This window comes from Artemia sp. Qi Xiang Cuo, chromosome 2 (assembly GCF_049724085.1).
Source record: "Artemia sp. Qi Xiang Cuo chromosome 2, ASM4972408v1, whole genome shotgun sequence".
Classification (NCBI taxonomy): Eukaryota; Metazoa; Arthropoda; class Branchiopoda; order Anostraca; family Artemiidae; genus Artemia; species Artemia sp. Qi Xiang Cuo.
Genome location: NC_142795.1, coordinates 9464812 through 9483878, shown reverse-complemented (window position 1 = coordinate 9483878; position 19067 = coordinate 9464812). Strand labels below are relative to the sequence as shown.

At 36.9% G+C, this 19067-nt stretch overlaps 1 protein-coding gene and 1 long non-coding RNA gene across 8 annotated transcripts in view; one reads left to right on the top strand and one right to left on the bottom strand.

Moving 5' to 3' along the window:
* Positions 1 to 19067, top strand: part of LOC148954888 (glutamate receptor ionotropic, kainate 2-like) — a 453254-nt gene that overhangs the window by 280148 nt on the left and 154039 nt on the right. For all 7 annotated transcript variants that reach the window (XM_089099042.1, XM_089099050.1, XM_089099034.1 and 4 more), the window contains one exon: positions 2983 to 3186. In XM_089099042.1, coding sequence (XP_088955168.1) covers positions 2983 to 3186 — 204 coding nt within the window. The remainder of the gene's footprint in view (positions 1 to 2982; positions 3187 to 19067) is intronic.
* The window catches only part of LOC148954889 (uncharacterized), a 145416-nt gene that overhangs the window by 81505 nt on the left and 44844 nt on the right, over positions 1 to 19067 (bottom strand). The gene's annotated exons all lie outside the window — the stretch shown is intronic.

The following is a 19067-nucleotide window of genomic DNA, read 5'->3' as shown; positions in this document are numbered from 1 at the left end:
TATATATATATATACATATATATATATATATATATATATATATATATATATATATATATATATACATATATATATATATATATATATATATATATATATATATATATATATATATATATATATATATATATATATATATATATATATATATATATATATATATATATATATATATATATATATATATATATATATATATATATGTATATATTGAACTTGAGTAAACGTAATTGATAAAAATCAAGGAGAGGGTTAGATGCTACAGTAGACAATCGGTAAGTTGGCTACTAGTTTCGGAATTGCTTGTACAATTTACAAACAGGCTAATATTTGACTAATCTTAACGAAAAAAAATAAACTGCCGAAACTTCTAAAAAAAAGTTCCAAGATCTTTACTTCTTGGATGGTATGTAAAAGAGGATTTTTAAACCTCTTGAGACAGCCATAAATATATGGCTACCTCAAAATTTTGATTGGATGTGTTTGGTGAAATGGTGGTCGTGGGAGGCAGGTTAGCTGCTCTCCAATCGCTTTCGACTATTAAAAAGGGCACTAGCCTTTCAATTCCAATCAAATGAGCTTTTTCTTGAAGTTACTACGACAACACTTCCAATAAAAACCTTATATGCCCCCATGGCATAACTTACAACCCTTGTCCTGAGGGCTCTGAGGGGGTTATCATCCTCAAAGACGTAATTTACAGAACTTTTAACTACGCTGAACAAAATAGATATCTCAAAATTTTGATTGCATGTGTTTGGGGAAATGGTGTCCGTAAGAGGGGGACTAGCTGCCCTCCAATTACCTTCAACTATTAAATATGGCACTAGCCCTTTCGATTTCACCGAGTGAACCCTTATTGAAGTTTTTACGACAACGCTTTCTATAAAACCTTATATGCCCCCAGAGCATAACTTACAACCATTGCCCTGAGGGCTGAAAGGCGAGTGTCATCCTCAAAGACATAATGTCCGGACCTTTTGACTTCGTTGAAGAAAATGCCTATCTCAAAATTTTATTTGGATGTGTTTTGGGAAATGATGGGTGTGAGAGGGGGTCAGTTGCCCTCCAATCACCTTCGACTATTAAAAAGGCCCCTATCCCCCTCTAATTTCCAATCGCATGAACCCTTTTTAAGTTTCTACGAAAACACTTTCTATAAAAAATCCTTATATGTGCTCAGGGCATAACTTACAACCCTTTCTAATTACCTATCTAAAAATTGTGATTGGATGTGTTTGGGGAAATGGTGGGCGTGAGAAGGCGGTTAGTTGCTCTCCAATCACTTACGACTATTAAAAAGGGCAATAGCCCTTTCAATTTCCAATAAAGTGAGCTTTTCTTGAAGTTTCTACGACAACGCTTTCTTTATAAGCCTTATATGCCCCCAGGGCATAACTTACAACCCTTGCCCTGAGGGCTCTGAGGGGGTCATCATCATCAAAGACCTAATTTCCAGAGCTTTTAACTGCATTGAACAAACTGTATATCTCAAATTTTGATTGCATGTGTTAGGGGGAATGGTGGGTGCTAAAGGGGGAGGGGTTAGTTGCCCTCCAATCACTTTCGGCTATTAAAAAGGCCACTAGCCCTTTGAATTTCCAATCGAATGAGCCCTTTTAGAAGTTTCTACGAAAACACTTTCTTTCTATCTCAAAATTTTGATTGAATGTGTTTGGGGAAATGGTGGGCGTAAGAGTGGGGTTAGTTGTGCTCTCGAATCAATTTCGACTATTAAAAAGTACACTAGCCCTTTCAATTTCCAATCAAATGAGCTTTTCTTGAAGTTTCTACAACAACACTTTGTATAAAAACCTTGTATGCCCTCAGGGCATAACTTACAACCTTGCCCTTAGGGCTGTGGGGGGATGGTCCTCTTCAAAAGCATAATTTCCAGATATTTCAACTACGTTGAACAAAATGGCTATCTCGAAATTTTGATTGAATTTGTTTTGGGAAATGGTGGGCGTGGAAGGGGTTTTAGTTGCCTTCCAATCATTTTCGGCTATTAAAAAGGTCAATAGCTATTCCAATTTCCAATCGAATGATCCCTTTTCGAAGTTTCTGCGACAACTCCTTTGATACAAAGTTCCCTGGTCTAAAGGAAAAAAAATACATTGTGCCAACATCGTTCTTTACCTAGGCAGCGCTATTGCGCTGCCTATGATAATGGCAAATCAAATTGTGCACCTTAGCAGATTTGCTGAAGATGATAAAAAAAGAATTGATTTCTCTTGGCAACGATAGAAATATAGTGACGAATACACATTTTTTTTTTTTCTATTCACGGTCGGGGTCCTGAATATAATAACAAGAAATTATAGTCTTTTTTATATCGTAGGCCTAAAGGCTTCAAAATTTTGTACATCAGGATGGGGTTAGATACATACAAATTGCTGTTTTGTAAGGCAGTAAGATAAATTTCCAACAACAAACCTTCCGAATGATAGCAGTTACTGGTTTAACTTGTTTACCTTGTAACTGAACCTCAGGGCCTTAAGTTAATTGAAATGTAGAAGGGGAGAAAAATTGTATTTTCGAAAACTTAAAGGGGGACATTTTGACGCATTTTAATTATTTTTTTTTGTATTTTTTAAAATACAAAACTAAAGGTACTTTTCAAAATCTAAGGGGGGGGGGCAAAAATCTTGGGGAGAGTAAGTTCTCCCACTCCTCTGAGGCCTCGGTCTGCGTGATCCCCCCCCCCCAATTGATACCACTGCTCCACCCACCTTTAACTCAACCCTCATTTGATTCGAACCTGTTTGATTTTAAACGCCCTTTAGCTCAACCCCATTCAACACAATCTCTTGCAATTCTACGTATCAACCTCTTCAATTCAGCTCAACTTATCCAGATGCAACTCAACTTAAAACCTCAGGACTACAGAAAAATAACGTAGTAATAACTTGTACAGGGAACATAAAACCTTAAGTGATGACTGTTAATTCTTCCTTATGACAAAACTTATTATATGTGTAGGTAGAATTCCAAGGGCTTACTGGTCCTGTCCGGTTTCAAGATGGCAGAAGAGCTAACTTTAAATTGGATTTGCTCAAATTAAGAAGAGAGGAATTGCTAAAAGTGGGTGAATGGAAACAACAATCAGGATTGAACATAACTGCCCCCAAATATTTCTTTGAAGGAGGATCTCCAAATGTTACTTTAATTGTTATGACGAATGAGGTAAGTGGTAACTTCCTCTGGCGCTAAATTACGTTTAGGTGCCCTCTGCTTCGACTTCTTTTACATTTACTTCACCCTTAAATATTTATTTATAGCAGGATCCCAAAATTTAACTTTAAGTTGCAAGACGAATAAGGTATGGGGTAACTTTTTCTTTTGCTAAATTACGTTTAGGCCCCCTCAGCCCCTAAATATTTTTACGCTTACCACGCCCATAAATATTCCTTTGAAGGAAGATCTCAAAATGTTACTTTAATTGTTATGACAAATGGGGTAAGTGGTCCGTTCCTTTTGTTCTAGGTTACAATGGCGGATCCAGGATTTTTTTAAGAGGGGGGGATGTTAAATAGGTTGATCCGATAAAGCAAAATTTTAGGGGGGGAATAGATTGATCTGATAAACTTGCGTTAGGAGCAAATTTAATTACCAAAAACTTGGGTTAATTATGTAAATTACACTACTTTAGACTACGCTAGGGCCCCCCCTGGATTCGCCAATGCTAGTTACGTGTGGGAAACCTGTGCTAAATATTTTTATGCTTGCAGCACCCCAAGATATCGAAATGTTATTTTAATTGTTGTAACGAACAAGGTGGTCCTTTTCTCTTGTGCTAAACAACGTTTATGCTTCACCAGAAAAGTAAATTGGTTTCTTAAAAATAAATTTCGAATCGTCCGTCTACCAAAATATTGTATGCATGCATTTTATGCACCATATTATTGTTTCATTTTGTGCATAATGCCTGGGAAATATGTAAGACATCGGAAATGATAAGACTATGTAAACGAAACCCAAGTTTGAGTTATGACTTGCAGGACCAAGCACAGGGTTTTAATTTGAAGGAGAGGAGGGAGAACGGTTCGGTTCATAAAATGAGGGCTTCATCAAGGGAGAATTCGTTATTAGGTAAATTTTAAGATGCAAATTGTTGTTTATTTTGTAACCTTTTCCCTCAAAAGCATAGCCTAATGATCTTTTTATGTATGCCTTTTTTTCCTCTGTAAAGCATAATATTGTTTTGGTCGAAATAGGGCAGGAGACATTAAGCCGTGTACAGGAATAATAGAGCTAGACTTGGATAGTAATGTTCAGACGCAATTTGGATTGTTTTGTGCAAGGGAAAAACTAGCAAAAACCATGACTCAAACCCAAACGAAAATTTAGGGGGGATGGGTAAAATATATTTGTCAAAACTTAGGGGGAGGGGTAAAATTTATTTTTCAACATTTAGGGAGGAGGGGTAAAAACGGTATTTCTACAAAATTTAGGGGGGGGGCAATTCGCAGCGAGGACGGAATTGTTCTATGGTAATTCCCAGGGAGAAAGGATTTTAAGTGGGAGGAACTTTCTATGGAGGATTTTTTGTGGGAATTTTCCATGAAGAGGGAGGTCGATTTTTGGGATTATTTGAAAAACATTCAAAAATTAAATAAAAATAAGTTTTTTCTACTGAAAGCGAGGAGCTACTATAAAACTTGAAACGAAAAGAAATTATTCTGTATATGAGGGAGGCTTCTCCCTTTTCTATGCCCCACTCTTTACGCTAAAGTTCAGCCTATTTTCCCAATTATTTAAGAACGATTAATGAAACACAAGGGCTGTTTAGCTACAATTAGACCCTTTTTAATAAGTACTAAAAAACTTAAACATGCAGAGCGGGGTATAGAGGAGGTGGCAACCCCCTTCATATACGAAAAAATTGTTTAAGTTGTAATGCTGCTCTTTACTTTCAGTAGAAAAAACAGTTTTTCTTTGTCTAATCAAACAATTCGTGGTAACGAACTCAATAGTAACTGAAATTTTAAAAAACGGAATTTGGATATCAATAGATGCATCAAAAGAAATAGATGAGATCATTAAATTTAATTATACCCATCAAAAGTTACGAGCCTCATAATATTTGCCTTATTTTCGATAAGGGGGGATACATCCCCTAAAAGTCATAGAATATGAATGAAAATCACACCATCAGATTCAGCGTATCAGAGAACCCTACTGTAGAGTTTCCAAGCTCATATCTGCAAAAATGTGAAGTTTTGTATTTTTTGGCCAGAAGAAAGATCACGGATGCGTGTTTATTTATTTATTTATATATATATATATATATATATATATATATATATATATACATATATATATATATATATACATATATATATGTATATTTTAGTGTGATCGTATCGACCCAGTGGTCCTAGAATATTGCGCGAGGACTCATTCGAACAAAAATTGAAAGTTCTAGTGCGCTTTTTAAGTGACCAAAGAATAGGAGGGCAACTAGGCCCCATCCGACACTCATTTTTTCCCCAAAGTCACCCGATCAAAATTTTGAGATAGGCATTTTGTTAAGCATAGTCAAAAACCTAATAATTATGTCTGTAAGGATGACTTAATTCCCCAAAGTCCCCGGGAGAAGGTCTGCAAGTTATGAACTTAGCCCATTGTTTACATATAGTATTGGTTATTGGGAAGTATACCGAGGTTTTCCGGGGGGATTTTCTGGAGGGGGAGGGAGTTACGTGGGAGGATCTTTTCATGGAGGAATTTATCAAATTTATCATGGGGGAAGGAAGTTTTCCATGAAGGGGGTACCGGATTTCCCAGCATTATTTAAAAAACGATCAGAAATTAAATAAAAAAACAATTTTTTCCGACTAAAAGTAAGGACGAGCATTGAAACTTAAAACGAACAGGAATTATTACGTATATGAGGGGGTTCTATCCCTAATCAATACCTCGCTCTTTATGCTAAAGTTGTTTTTTAGTACTTGCAAAAGGGCTTTTTATTCTAATTAAACAGGCTTTGTGATTCAGTCGTCTTTCTTAGAGAATTGGGGGAGAACCCCCTCATATACATCATATACATCATATAATTTCTGTTCGTTTTAAGTTTTAATGTTGCTCCTTACTTTCAGTTGAAAAAATTGTTTTTATTTTATTTCTGATCGTTTTTTAAAATAATGCTGGGATATCTGGTGCACCCCTCATGGAAAATTTCCTTTCCCCATGATAAATTCCTTCGTGGAAACATACTCCCACATAACCCCCTCCCCCGCCCGAAACATCCCCCCTCAAAACCTTGGTATACTTTTAAGGTTTAATGTTGCTCCTTACTTTCAGTAGAAAAACTTGTTTTTTATATATTTAATATGAGCCAGAAAGGAGTCTACCGCTAAATCAAACAGTTTGTGGTAACGAACTGTAAGTAAGGAGCGACCCGGCTCAATGGTAACCGAAACTCTAAAAAGAATTTTGATACCAATAGATACATAAAAAGAATTAGATTTTAATTCTGATTTCAAATATATAAGTTTCATCAGGTTTAGTTTTACCTGTCAAAAGTTACGCGCCTGAGAAAATTTGCCTGATTTTCGAAAAAAGGAGGAAAGACCCCCTAAAAGTTATCGAACCTTAATGAAAATCACACCATCATATTCAGCGTATCAGAGAACCTGACTGTAGAAGTTTTAAGCTTATATCTGCAAGAATGTAGGATTTTATATTTTTTGACAGAAGAAAGATCATGGATGCGTGTTTATTTGTTTTTTTTTTCTCAGGGGTGATCGCATCGATCAAGAAGTCCCAAAATATCGTAAGAGGTCTCATTCGAATAGAAATAAAAAGTTCTATCGCCCTTTTTAAGTGACAAAAAAATAGAGGGCAACTAGGCCCCCTCCCACGCTCATTTTTTCCCAAAGTCATCTGATCAAAGTTTTGAGATAGCCATTTTGTTCAGCATGGTCGAAAATATTATAACTATGTCTTTTAGGATGACTTAATCCCTCGAAGCCCCCAGAAGGAGGGCTGAAAGTTTTGAACTTTACCCAATGTTAACATATAGTATTGGTTATTGGGACCCGGCTCAACGGTAACCGAAACTCTAGAAAACGGTATTTTGATACAAATAGATAAATCAAAAGAATCGGATCTTAATGCTGATTTCAAATATATAAGTTTCATCAAGTTTAATCCTACCCATCAAAAGTTACGCGCCTGAGAAAATTTGGCTGATTTTCCAAAAAAGGGGGAAAGACCCCCTAAAAAGTATAGAACCTGAATGAAAATCACACCATAATACTCCGCGTATAAGAAAACCCTACTGTAGAGGTTTCAAGCTCCCATCTAAAAAAATGTGGAATTTTGCATTTTTTGCCAGAAGAAAGATCACGGGTGCGTGTTTATTTTATTTTATTTTTTTCTCCAGGGGTGATCTTATCGACCCAGTTGTCCTAGAATATCGTGGGAGGGCTCATTGGAATGGAAATTCAAAGTTCTAGTGCCCTTTTTAAGTGACCAAAAAAAAATGGAGGGCAACTAGACCCCTCCCACGCTCATTGTTTTCCCAAAGTCACCTGATCAAAATTTTGAGATAGCCATTTTGTTCAGCATGTTCAAAAATATTATAAGTATGTCTTTTAGGATGACTTAATCCCCCGAAGTTCCAGGGAGGAGGGCTGAAAGTTATGAACTTTACTCAATGTTAACATATAATATTGGTTATTGGGAAGTATACACTACGGATGTTTTCAGGGGAGATTTTTCCTGGTAGTGGGGGGGGGGGAGGGGTCGGGCAGGGACGTACAAAGGGGGGTCTCCGGGCCCGCCCCCCCCCCCAAAATCTCACGATTTTTTCCATTTTCCCATAATTTTCTGATTTTTCTCACAGAATAATGGGTTTGAAGGATTTGGCCACCCCCCCCCCCGAAACAAATTCCTGCGTACGTGCCTGGGGTCGGGGGTTATGTGGGAGGATCTTTCCTCCCACATAACCCCCTTGAAGGAAGTTTTCATGGGGGGAGGGACATTGCCATGAAGGGGACGCCGGACTTCCCAGCATTATGAAAAAAAGATCAGAAATTAAATATAAAAAAAACAAGTTTTTCAGCTGCATCAGCAGAAACAACAAAACTTTAAACGAATAGATATTATTACATAGATGATTGGGTTCACCCCCTAGTCAATACCTCGCTCTTTAAGCCAAAGATTTTTTTAGTACTTTCATAAGAGCTATTTATTCTAATTAACAGCCTTTGTGATTAAGCGGTCATTTTTAAAGAATTGGAAAAAAATTGAACCTTAGCGTAAAGAGCACGGTATTGACTAGGGGGCGAGCCCCCTAATATACGCAATAAAAATACACGTATACAAAAGTTCGTTACGTAAGTTAATTCGTAAGTTACGTATATTTATTACTAATAAAAAAGTTCGTAAATAAAATGAAACAACTTTCGAGAAAGCCATTTAACCAAATAAAAGTAAATTAACATGAAAATTTTGTTTTAATTATTAATGTACTGTGAGCCAAGATCAAAACCTGCATTATTCAAAAACGTTCAAAAATTAAATAAAAAAAACAAGTTTTTTTAACTGAAAGTAAGGAACGACATTAAAACTTAAAACGAACAGTAATTATTCTGTATATGAAAGGGACTGTCCCCTCCTCAACGCCTTGCTCTTTACGCCAAAGTTTGACGTTCTCACAACTCTATTTTTTTTAAACAATAAAACAATTTAGCGTAAAGAGCGAGGCGTTGAGGAGGGGACAGCCCCTTTCATATACGAAATAATTTCTGTACGTTTTAAGTTTTAATGCCGCTCCTTACTTTCAGTTAAAAAAAACTTGTTTTTTTTTATTTAATATTAGTATAGAATCAAACAGTTCGTTATCACGAACTGTTTGATATAATGATATTACATAAATTTGGGATAAACAATGTTTCCGTAAAAGTTACTGTACCGAGCCAAAGGCTGTCAGAAATTAAAATTCAATTGCCACTTTTCATGATCTTGAATCTGCGCTTCTTTTTCTCTCTTTATCTCTTTTTGTACTTCATTGTTTTACATTATTGTATTAGTGGGATAGAAATAAATTATTATTATTATTATTGTTAATGGAATAGCACCAAAGGTCTTTCGCCTACAATACAGAACTGTAAAAAGTTTGAAGTTCACTAATTTTAAGTAAATTTAGTAAGAGATCTGAATTTTAGATAGCTAGTTTGACAATCATTTTATATTACTATTGGATAGATTAATCACTAAGAAAGAGGGGTACTTATTTAGTAGCCGGCAAACACGCGATAAGTGAAGTTTGGTTAATGCTAATGAAATAACACGAAATATGATGAAAATATAATATTTTAGAAACAAATTCCGGCTATATATCTTCACATTAGGGGGGGGGGGTAAAGCTTAGCATATATTAAATACGTAACTTAACCTAACCTAAGTACCTTTTCCCCCCCTGAACCCCAAAAAAGTAAAGTTTAAATATAGTTCCCGGTATAAGAAACGCCTTGTCTATTCAGCGTCTCATAGGAATTACCGGGTAATTCCTATTTGATCTTTGCTTTTCTCGAGTGGTTGTCTGGCGTGTTTACCGGCTACTAAATAAGTACCGAAAGAGGTAAAAAAAATAACTGGCAGACTCCAACGAGGAAGAGAGGCTGTTGGCTATTCCACATTCAAAAGCCCAAAGATAAAAACAAAAGCATTTATCTACATGGCGCTCGGACCGATGTCGTCCCCAGGGACATGTGTACCCCCTTGCCTTCTTAGCTGTGCCACTGGTTGTGTGCATATTCTTTGGTTTTTTGTCCATGACTGGTTTTTGACTATTGAAGTCTATATTGAAAGTCGGATGTTGTGTTTATTCCAACGCTAGAGCCACGATGGCGATGCTTTACAAAAGCAACAATAAAAAGAAAACAAGAAAAAGAAGCTCACAACTACGAGGGGGTGCCTACTTTCTTCCACATGTTGTACATCTGACAACACAAAACTTGGCATAGTAAAAAAATAAATGGCTTGAGTTAGATTTAGATAGTTCTATACAACCTTGTGGATCAAGTAACCTACATTGAGACCAACGGCTATAAGATTTTTAAAACATTTCCAACTGTCGTTGTTTTCTAAATAACTTTTAGAGTGACTGCTTTTAACTGGTTATCTCATAACTTAGTAGTAGGAGTTGAGACTTTAGTTTTTTGTCATTTCCCCTCGGACGCGGAAATTCAAACACTTAATCTATCTATCATGGCAATATCCTCCCGTTGCCTAGTAGCAGAATGGAAATTCTCCAGCTCAGCTTCCTTTGTAAAAGAGAAAAAAATCAACATCTTGCGTGCAATTCCGTTAGCCTATAAGTTAATAGGCAGGTTTCCAAAAGGACAACGAATTTAGTAGACCTCGAAGTATTTTTTTTTTAAGTAAAAACGACCATTTCCTTTAAATCCTAGTTTTCTCTAATATTAAATTAAAAACGTGTTTTTTTTTCAAATAAAAGTATAGTACGATATTAAACTTCAAACAAACAGAAACTACTCCTTATATGAGAGGGGCTGTTCCCTAAGAGGGGCTTCAACCCCTCGCTCTTTATGCTGAAGTTTTATAGTACTTTAAAAATACTTTTTGTTCTAATCAAACAGCTCTTGTGTTTGAGAAGCCAATTTTTTAAGTATTTTGACAAAAAGTCCAACATTAGCGTAAACAGCGTGGGGTTAAGGGTAGCTCGTCTCATATACCGCATAATTTTTGTTCGTTTTAGGTTTTAAGTGTTTATTTAACTTATGTTCGTTTTTAATAGCATATCTAGGTATATAAAGCGTACCTATGCTTTCTCAAAGAAATGCTTTGAGAAAAAGACCTCATTTAGTGTATTTTTTCGAGATTAAAGCATAATTATGCAAAATAAACCATCATCTCCGCAAAATTAGAAGAACTTTTGACTCCCCTCGGGCCTCATACTGACTGCTTCGCCTTATGTTTTAGCAATTACACTGATGAAAAGGAATTATAAAAACCTAGCCCCTGCTCTTCCCACTCGAATAGATATCGGCTCATCGAAGACTATAAAAGCCATGAACTATGAGCTTCGCTCGCACTTCGCACCATGTTTAGCTGGCACCTGATATCTTCTTCTGATAGACTGTATCCCCCCCCCAAGAAAACGAAGGATCGATTGCAGTACCCTCAAAGCTAAGCTAAAAGTTAAGGCAAAGCTAAGACCCGTATTCTTACTTTCTACCATATGACAACGGTTTTTGTTAGAAATAGGATTTAGCAGTCATCTGTTCTTCTCAGAGGTGGGATTATCTTCAGACCTAAAAAAAACTCATCTAGAATACTTGGTCTTTCTTCTCACCAAGTTTGGCCTAGATTTGACGTCCGTTTTTGGTAGATGTCATCCCTCTCGTTCATATCGCAGTCATGGTTTTGAACTAGATACATGCATTGCAATCTCTAATATAGTGATTTTGGGCTCCAAAACGCATTATTCGTACCAACCATGCAATGAAAATGCGCTTAGAAAGTTCTATTCTTAAGGCGATGTGCTAGGATTTTTTCATCCTTCCCTTCTAAGCTTAAAAGTCATTTATCTAGAAACTACAATTTTTGTAGTGAACGTGTTTAGAAAGCGTTAAAATAGGAGACCCGTTAAAACAGGCTGATAGGAGACCAAAAAGCTTTGTAAAGATTTAACAAAAAACGTCTGATAGATTGAAGAAAAGAATTTACGGACGCTCCTTGCCCTCGTCACAAAGGTTTCAATCAGGGCCTTATCCTCAAAAACAAGCTGAGGAAATTAGCTCTTACGCCCTAAACTATTTTGTTGAAACAAGATAACTCCATTCATGTAGATGTGTAGATGACAAGACTTAAAGAATCCTTTGTTCCCCTTTACAGAGGTTTAAGTTGACCAGGACTCCCGAAATATGCAATTCGGACAGTAACTCCCACTCGGTTTTGTTGTGATCTGCTGACTCCTTCTGGAAGATGTCACCATTACGTGAATCTAGCAGCCCTTTACTACCTATTTCTAGAAATAACAGATCGAGCATGAACAGGCAGAATACAGTACAACTAAACCACAAACTATTTATTTGTAATTAAACCATTTATTTATTTGTGGTGATTAAATCACACCTCACACCAATATTTACTGAGATATCACGGCTCCTTCTCGTGGCTGTTGTAATCATAAGAAACTGGGAGCCCCTCTCCTCCCCCTGGGGTATTGCATAGAGTCTGGGTCCCGCAAAGGAAAAAGATAAAAATAGTGACTAGTGCCCTCAAAATTTCATTCAATACCGATAAGCTGTTTTGATAAATAACGAGATTAGAAAATTGAGCCGAAAGAAGTAGGTTTGGCACCAGGCCCCAGGAAGACACAGATAGGACAGTGATTCTTACTTCCAACCAAATTTAAGGTAAAGTAAAGAAACCTAACCTAAGCCCAAAACCTAAGTAAAGAACGATATTGGCACAATGTTGTTTTTTTTTTTTTTTTTTTTTTTTTTTTTTTTTTTTTGGTTTCTTGGTTTCTTTTAGACCAGGGCACTTCGTATCGAGGGACTTGTCGTAGAAACTTCGAAAAGGGCTCATTCGATTGGAAATTGGAAGGGCTTGTGTCCAGTTCAACAGCCGAAAATGATTGGAAGGCAAACTACACCCCTTCCACGCCCACCATTTTCCCAAACACATCCAATCAAAATTTTCAGATAGCCATTTTCTTCAATGTAGTTAAAGGGCGCGGAAATTATGTCTTTAAGGATGAAAAGCCCCCAAGGGCAAAAGTTTTAAGTTATGCCCTGGGGCATATAAGGTTTTATAGACAGCATTGTTGTAGAAACTTCAAAAAGAGCTAATTCAATTGGGAATTGAGAGAGTTAGTGCCCTTATTAATAGTCTAAAGCGATCGGAGGGTGAATGCCCCCCCCCCGTGCCTATGACTTCCCCAAACACTTCCAATCAGCATTTTGATTTAGCCATTCTGTTGAACGTAGTGGAAGGGTTTGGAAATCATGTCTTTGAATATGACAGCCCCCCCCCCCACATCCCTCAGGCCTAAGGTTGCAAGTTATGCCCTGGGGGCATATAAGGTTTTTAAAGAAAATGTTGTCGTAAAAACTTCAAAAATGACTCATTCTATTGGAAATTGAGAGGACTATTGCCCTTTTCAATTGTCGAAAGTAATCGGAAGGAGAATCACCCCACCCCGACGCCCATCATTTCCCCAAAAATTTCCGATCAACGTTTTAATATGGCCTTTTTGTTCAACGTAGTTGAAAGGTCGGGAAATTATGTCTTATAAACTTAAGAGAGTTCTCATTTAATTGGGAATTGAAAAACCTAGTTCACTTTTTAATAGTCAAAAGAGATCAGAGGGCAACTAGCCCCCCACCCTTTTCCCCCAAATACATCTGATGAAAATTTGAGACAGCAATCTTGTTAAAAATAGTTCAAATATCATATAACAAAACTCCGGGGTCTACACAACCCCCTAGGGACGGGAGACAGGCGTTGTAAGTTATGCCCTGGGGTATATAGGGTTGTTATAGAAGGGATGCTCGTATCAAACAGTTCGTGGTAACGAACTGTAAGTAAGGAGCGACCCGGCTCAATGGTAACCGAAACTCTAGAAAACGGTATTTTGATACAAATAGATACATCAAAAGAATCAGATTTTAATGCTGATTTCAAATATATAATTTCAACAAGTTTAATCCTACCCATCAAAAGTTAGGCGCCTGAGAAAATTTGGCTGATTTTTGAAAAAAGGGGGAAAGACCCCCTAAAAGCTATAGAACCTTAATGAAAATCACACCGTCATATTCCGCGTATCAGAGAACCCTACTAGTTTCAAGCTCCTATTTACAAAAATATGGAATTTAGCATTTTTTGCCAGAAGAAAGATCACGGGTGCGTTTTTATTTTTTTTTTTGTTTGTGTTTTTTTTTTTCAGGGGTGATCTTATCGACCCAGTGGTCCTAGAATATCGTGGGAGGACTCAGTGGAACGGAAATTAAAAGTTCTTGTGCCCTTTTTAAGTAACCAAAAAAAATGGAGGGCAAGTGTTTTAAGTTATGCCCCGACGACATGTAAGGTCTTTATATAAGGGGAGTTCGTATAAAGTTCAGAGGTGATTCATTTGGTTAAAAATTGAAAGTTGTAGTTACCTTTTTTGAGTCAAAAGTGGTCGGAGGTTATCTACCCCCCCCCCATACACACACATTCTTTTCTGCAAATAACTCCGATAAAAATTCTGAGATTGCCAGTTTGTTTGAAATAGTCCAACGATCAGATGACATAAACTTGGTGGTCAATATACCCCCCCCCCCTAGAGCCCAGGGGAAGGGTTGTAACTTATTCCCTGGGGACAAATAAAGTTTTTATGGAATAGGTGGTCGTATAAACCTCGAAGGGGAATCAAATGTCTAGAAATTGAAAGTGTTAATCCCCTTTTCACAATTAAAAAGTAATCCGATTGCAACTAACCCCCCTCCCACCAACCCTCTTTTCCCCAAATTGGTCCGATTGAATTTTTTATATAGCCATTCTTTTCAAAATAGACCAAAGATCATAAAACAAAGACTCCAGGGATAACACAGCCCGCTAAAACCTGGGAGCAAGTGTTGTAAATTATACCCCTGGGGCATATAAGGTTCTTATGAAAAAAATGGTAGTATAAACTTCGGAGGGGGCTCATTCGATTATAAATCGATATTTGTAGTGCCCTTTTTAAGGGTGAAAAGTGATCGAAGGGTAACTAGCCCCCCCCCCCCTCAATGCCTCTTTTTCCCCGAATGCATCCAATCAAAATTTTGAGATAGTCATTTTGTTCAAAATAGTTTAAAGAACAAATAACAAAACTCTGGTGTCAACATATCCCCCCAGAGCCTGGTGGGAGTGTTGTTAGCTATACCCCGGTGGCAGATTAGGTTTTCTGTAAGGGGTGGTCGTATAGACATCAGAGGTGGCTTATTTGATTGGAAATTGAAGTTTCTATTTACCTTTTAAAGAGTCATCAAAAGTGATTGGTGGGCATAGCCCCTCCCCCCCACACAACCCTTCCCAAATGCGTCCAAACAAAACTTTGAAATAGCCATTTTGTTTGAAATATTCCAACAATTAGATGACAAAACTTTGGGGTCCACATACCCCCCCTCCCACCCGAAAACAGGGGGAAGGACTGTAACTTATGCCCCGGGGGCATATAAAGTTTTTACCAAAAAGGTAGTCGTACAAACTTCGGAGGGGACTCAAATGATTAGCAATTGAAAGTCTTAGTTCCCTTTTTAAAATTCAAAAGTGATTCCATGGGAACTAGCCTCCCCCCACCACCCCCAAGGCCATAAGGCTCCAATTTTTTTCTCCAGAGGCGTTTTATATGCAAGGGGTGGTGTTATAAACTTCGGAGGGGGCTCATTCAGCTGGGAATAATAATGTATAGTGCTCTTTTTAAGAGCCAAACGTGGTTTGAGGGCATCGAGCCCCTTCCCTTTCCTGCCCTCTTTTCCCCAAACGCATCCAATCAAAATTTTGAGATGGCCATTATGTCTGAAATAGCCAAGAGGTGAAGTAATTAAAATAATTATTCCTCGGGGTTGACAAAACCTCCCACTGCCCCCAGGACAAGGGTTGTAAGTTATGCAAGCTGTCCATTGTTCAGATATAAGGTTTTAGTGAAGGGGTAATCGTATCGACTTCGGAAAAGCCTCATTCGATTTAGACTGAAATTTCTAGCTCCATTTTTTAAAAGTCAAGAGTAATCAGATGGCAGGCGACTCCCCCACCCCCACGCCTTTTTTTGAATTCTGTCTATCAAAATTTTGAGTTAGCCATTTTGTCCAAAATCGTCCAAATGTCAAATACTATGATTCCAGATTTGACCCCCCCCCCCCCCCTTCAGCCATAGGGAAAGGGCTGTAAGTTACACCAGCAGCACATAGTCAACATATAAAGCTTCTATGGAAGGCGTGGTCGTATAAACTTTGGAGCAAGGTCATTCGATTTCCCCCTAATGCATCTTATAAAAATTTTGAAATAGCCATTTTGTTCAAAACAGTCCTAAATTCAAATTTCTATAACTAAGGGGTTGAGAAATCCTCCATTGGCCCCAGGGAAAGGATTGTAACTTATATAAGTTATCCATTATTAGAATATAGCTTTTTTTGTGGAAGGAGTGGACGTATTAACTTTGGAGGGGGCTCATTTAATCGGAAATTTGAACTTTTACTTCTTTTTTTAAGAGTAAAAAGTGATCAATGGACAATTATCCCACGCACCACTTTCCCAAAGAGCATTGGGTCAAAATTTTGAGATAGCCATTTTTGTCAAAATGGTTCAAAGGCTAAATAAATATGCTTCCAGGTTTGAACCTCCCTACCCAGCACCGGGGAAATGGCTCTGAGTCACGGAAATTTCTTATTGTTATTTTGATACCTTGTTTACTTAGATTCTTTCTCTATTGATATCATTTGGATATGCTGCTGCTGCGCTGCTACTACTACTACTAATACTATTACTACTACTACTACCACTACTACTACTGTTACTACTACTAATACTACTACTATTGCTACTACTACTACTACGACTACCACTACTACTACTGCTACTACTGCTCCTACTACTACTACTACTATTACTACTTCTACTACTACTACTTCTACTACTGCTACTATTACTATTACTACTACTACTGCTGCTACTACTACTACTACTACTACTACTACTGCTGCTGCTGCTGTTACTACTGCTACTACTGTTGCTACTGCACTACTACTACTACTATCACTGCTACTCCTACTACTACAACTACTACTACTACTATTGCTAGAACTGCTACTACTACTACTACTACTACTACTACTACTAATACTACTACTACTACTACTACTAGTACTAATTCTACTACTATTACTTCTACTACTACTACCACTACTACTACTGCTACTACTACTATTACTATTACTACTACTGCTGCTACTACTACTACTACTACTACTACTACTATTACTATTACTACTACTGCTGCTGCTACTGCTACTACTACTACTACTTCTTCTGCTGCTTCTACTACTGCTACTACAACTACTACTACTACTCACTATTACTACTTCTACTACTACTACTTCTACTACTACTACTACTAGTACTACTACTATTACTATTACTACTACTGCTGCTGCTACTACTACTACTACTACTACTACTGCTACTGCTGCTACTACTACTGCTACAACTACTACTACTACTACCACTACTACTGCTACTATTATTACTACTACTACTGCTACTAGTACTATTACTACTACTACTACTACTACTGATGCTACTTCTACTACTACCGCTACTACTTTTACTGCTACTACTATTAAGACTAAGGCTATTGAGGTGAAACTTTCACAGAATATTGAGAAATTTGAATTAAATCAAAAAGGAATATGTGCATGCAGGTTGTTAAAAACGTGTATCAGCAATATCTTAGAAGCGGCCTAGAGTATTAAGTTGACACACAGAATCTGCTGAACTAACCGAAAGGCATGTGTGCACAGTATTACTACTTCTACTGCTACTACTGCTACTGCTATTACTAATGCTAATGCTACTACTATTACTTAGACTAAAGGTAATAAGGTACAAATTTCAGAAGATATTGAAAAGGAAGTTGAACTAACGCAAATAACAATAGGTGCTAGCAGGTTGTCAAAAGAGTGTATCAGTATTATCTCAGAGACGGCTTAGATTATTAAGCTGAAATATTGACGACAAATTGAGGTGGGGTGTCAAACTAACCAAACGGTAATATATACATATTACTGCTACTACTTCCCTTTCTAGTATACTACTTTTTTTTGAAGGTAAGGGTATTAAGGTAAAATTATCTGGAAATTTCAAGGGGGTATTTGAATCACAGATTGACGCGCTTTTTACACTCTTTTCAAACTGTAAGTTTGCAAAAAACATGTTGATATGATGAAAAGCTTTGAAGTGAGCTTCTCTCGACGATGTTGCAGTTACCGGCTACTTCCAGTTATGTCAGTTGCGGGAGTGGGGCAAGAGTGACTTTGCCCCGGCTAGATTTTTTGTCCTGCTTTGATTTTGAAAAGTATCTTTTTTTTAGAGTGTTTTTTTTTATTGAAAAATGATATTTACGAAAAAAGGGCCAATTACAAAATGCCATATGCATAAAAAATCAACAGTTTCTCACATCGCACGCTTCTAATCGTGATGTCGTATTTCCGGCTATTTTTTTTGTATTATTTTTTTTTTTTTTTGGTATTTTCAAGCTAAATTTGTCTAATAAATGAAGCCATCTCTTTAATATTTTCTAGTTTTACCTAAATAAAACTATTTATAGCATTAAAGGATTTCTCTGTAAAGAATAGAAAAAAAAATTAAATTTCCTGTATTTTATCTAAGTAGACTGATTTTTGTTAAAAATGCTTTATAATGATCTGTATTTAATAGCTGCCCTCACTTTGACTCTTAAAAAGAGCACTAGGGCAACTGATTACCAATCCAATGGGCCCCCTCCGAAGTTTATATGGCCATGCTTTCTATAAAAACCTTATATGCCACTTGGGCATAGCTTACAACCCTTGCCTTGAGTGTTGGGGGGATTTGTTATACTCAAAGACATAGTTTCCAGACCTTTCAAATACGTTGAACAAAATGGCTATCTCAAAATTTTTACTCAAATTGTATGGGGAAATGATGGGTGGGGGGGGGTCAATGATGTGTGTTAAGTTTAAAAAACTTGAATTTCTTGTATTTTGTCTAAGTAGACCGATTTTTGTTAGAAAATGCTAGATAATGATGTGTATTTAAGTACTTTTACAAATTGTGTCTGCTTTTTCAAAATCAAGGGTGGGTTTTTTGTTTTCTAAAATAAAAATACCAAAAGGCTATTTTTCAAAATATTTGGAGGTTTCTTATCCCCCTGTTGGTGCCTCTGGTTTTCAAAGTCAAAATTAAGTACTTTTTTTTAATTGGCTCTTATTTAACAAAGCACAAATTTTCCAGACTTCAACATAACGACTCTTCAGCTTGTATTAATAACAGCTAGATTAAAGTTATTCTTCAGAAGTTTTCTT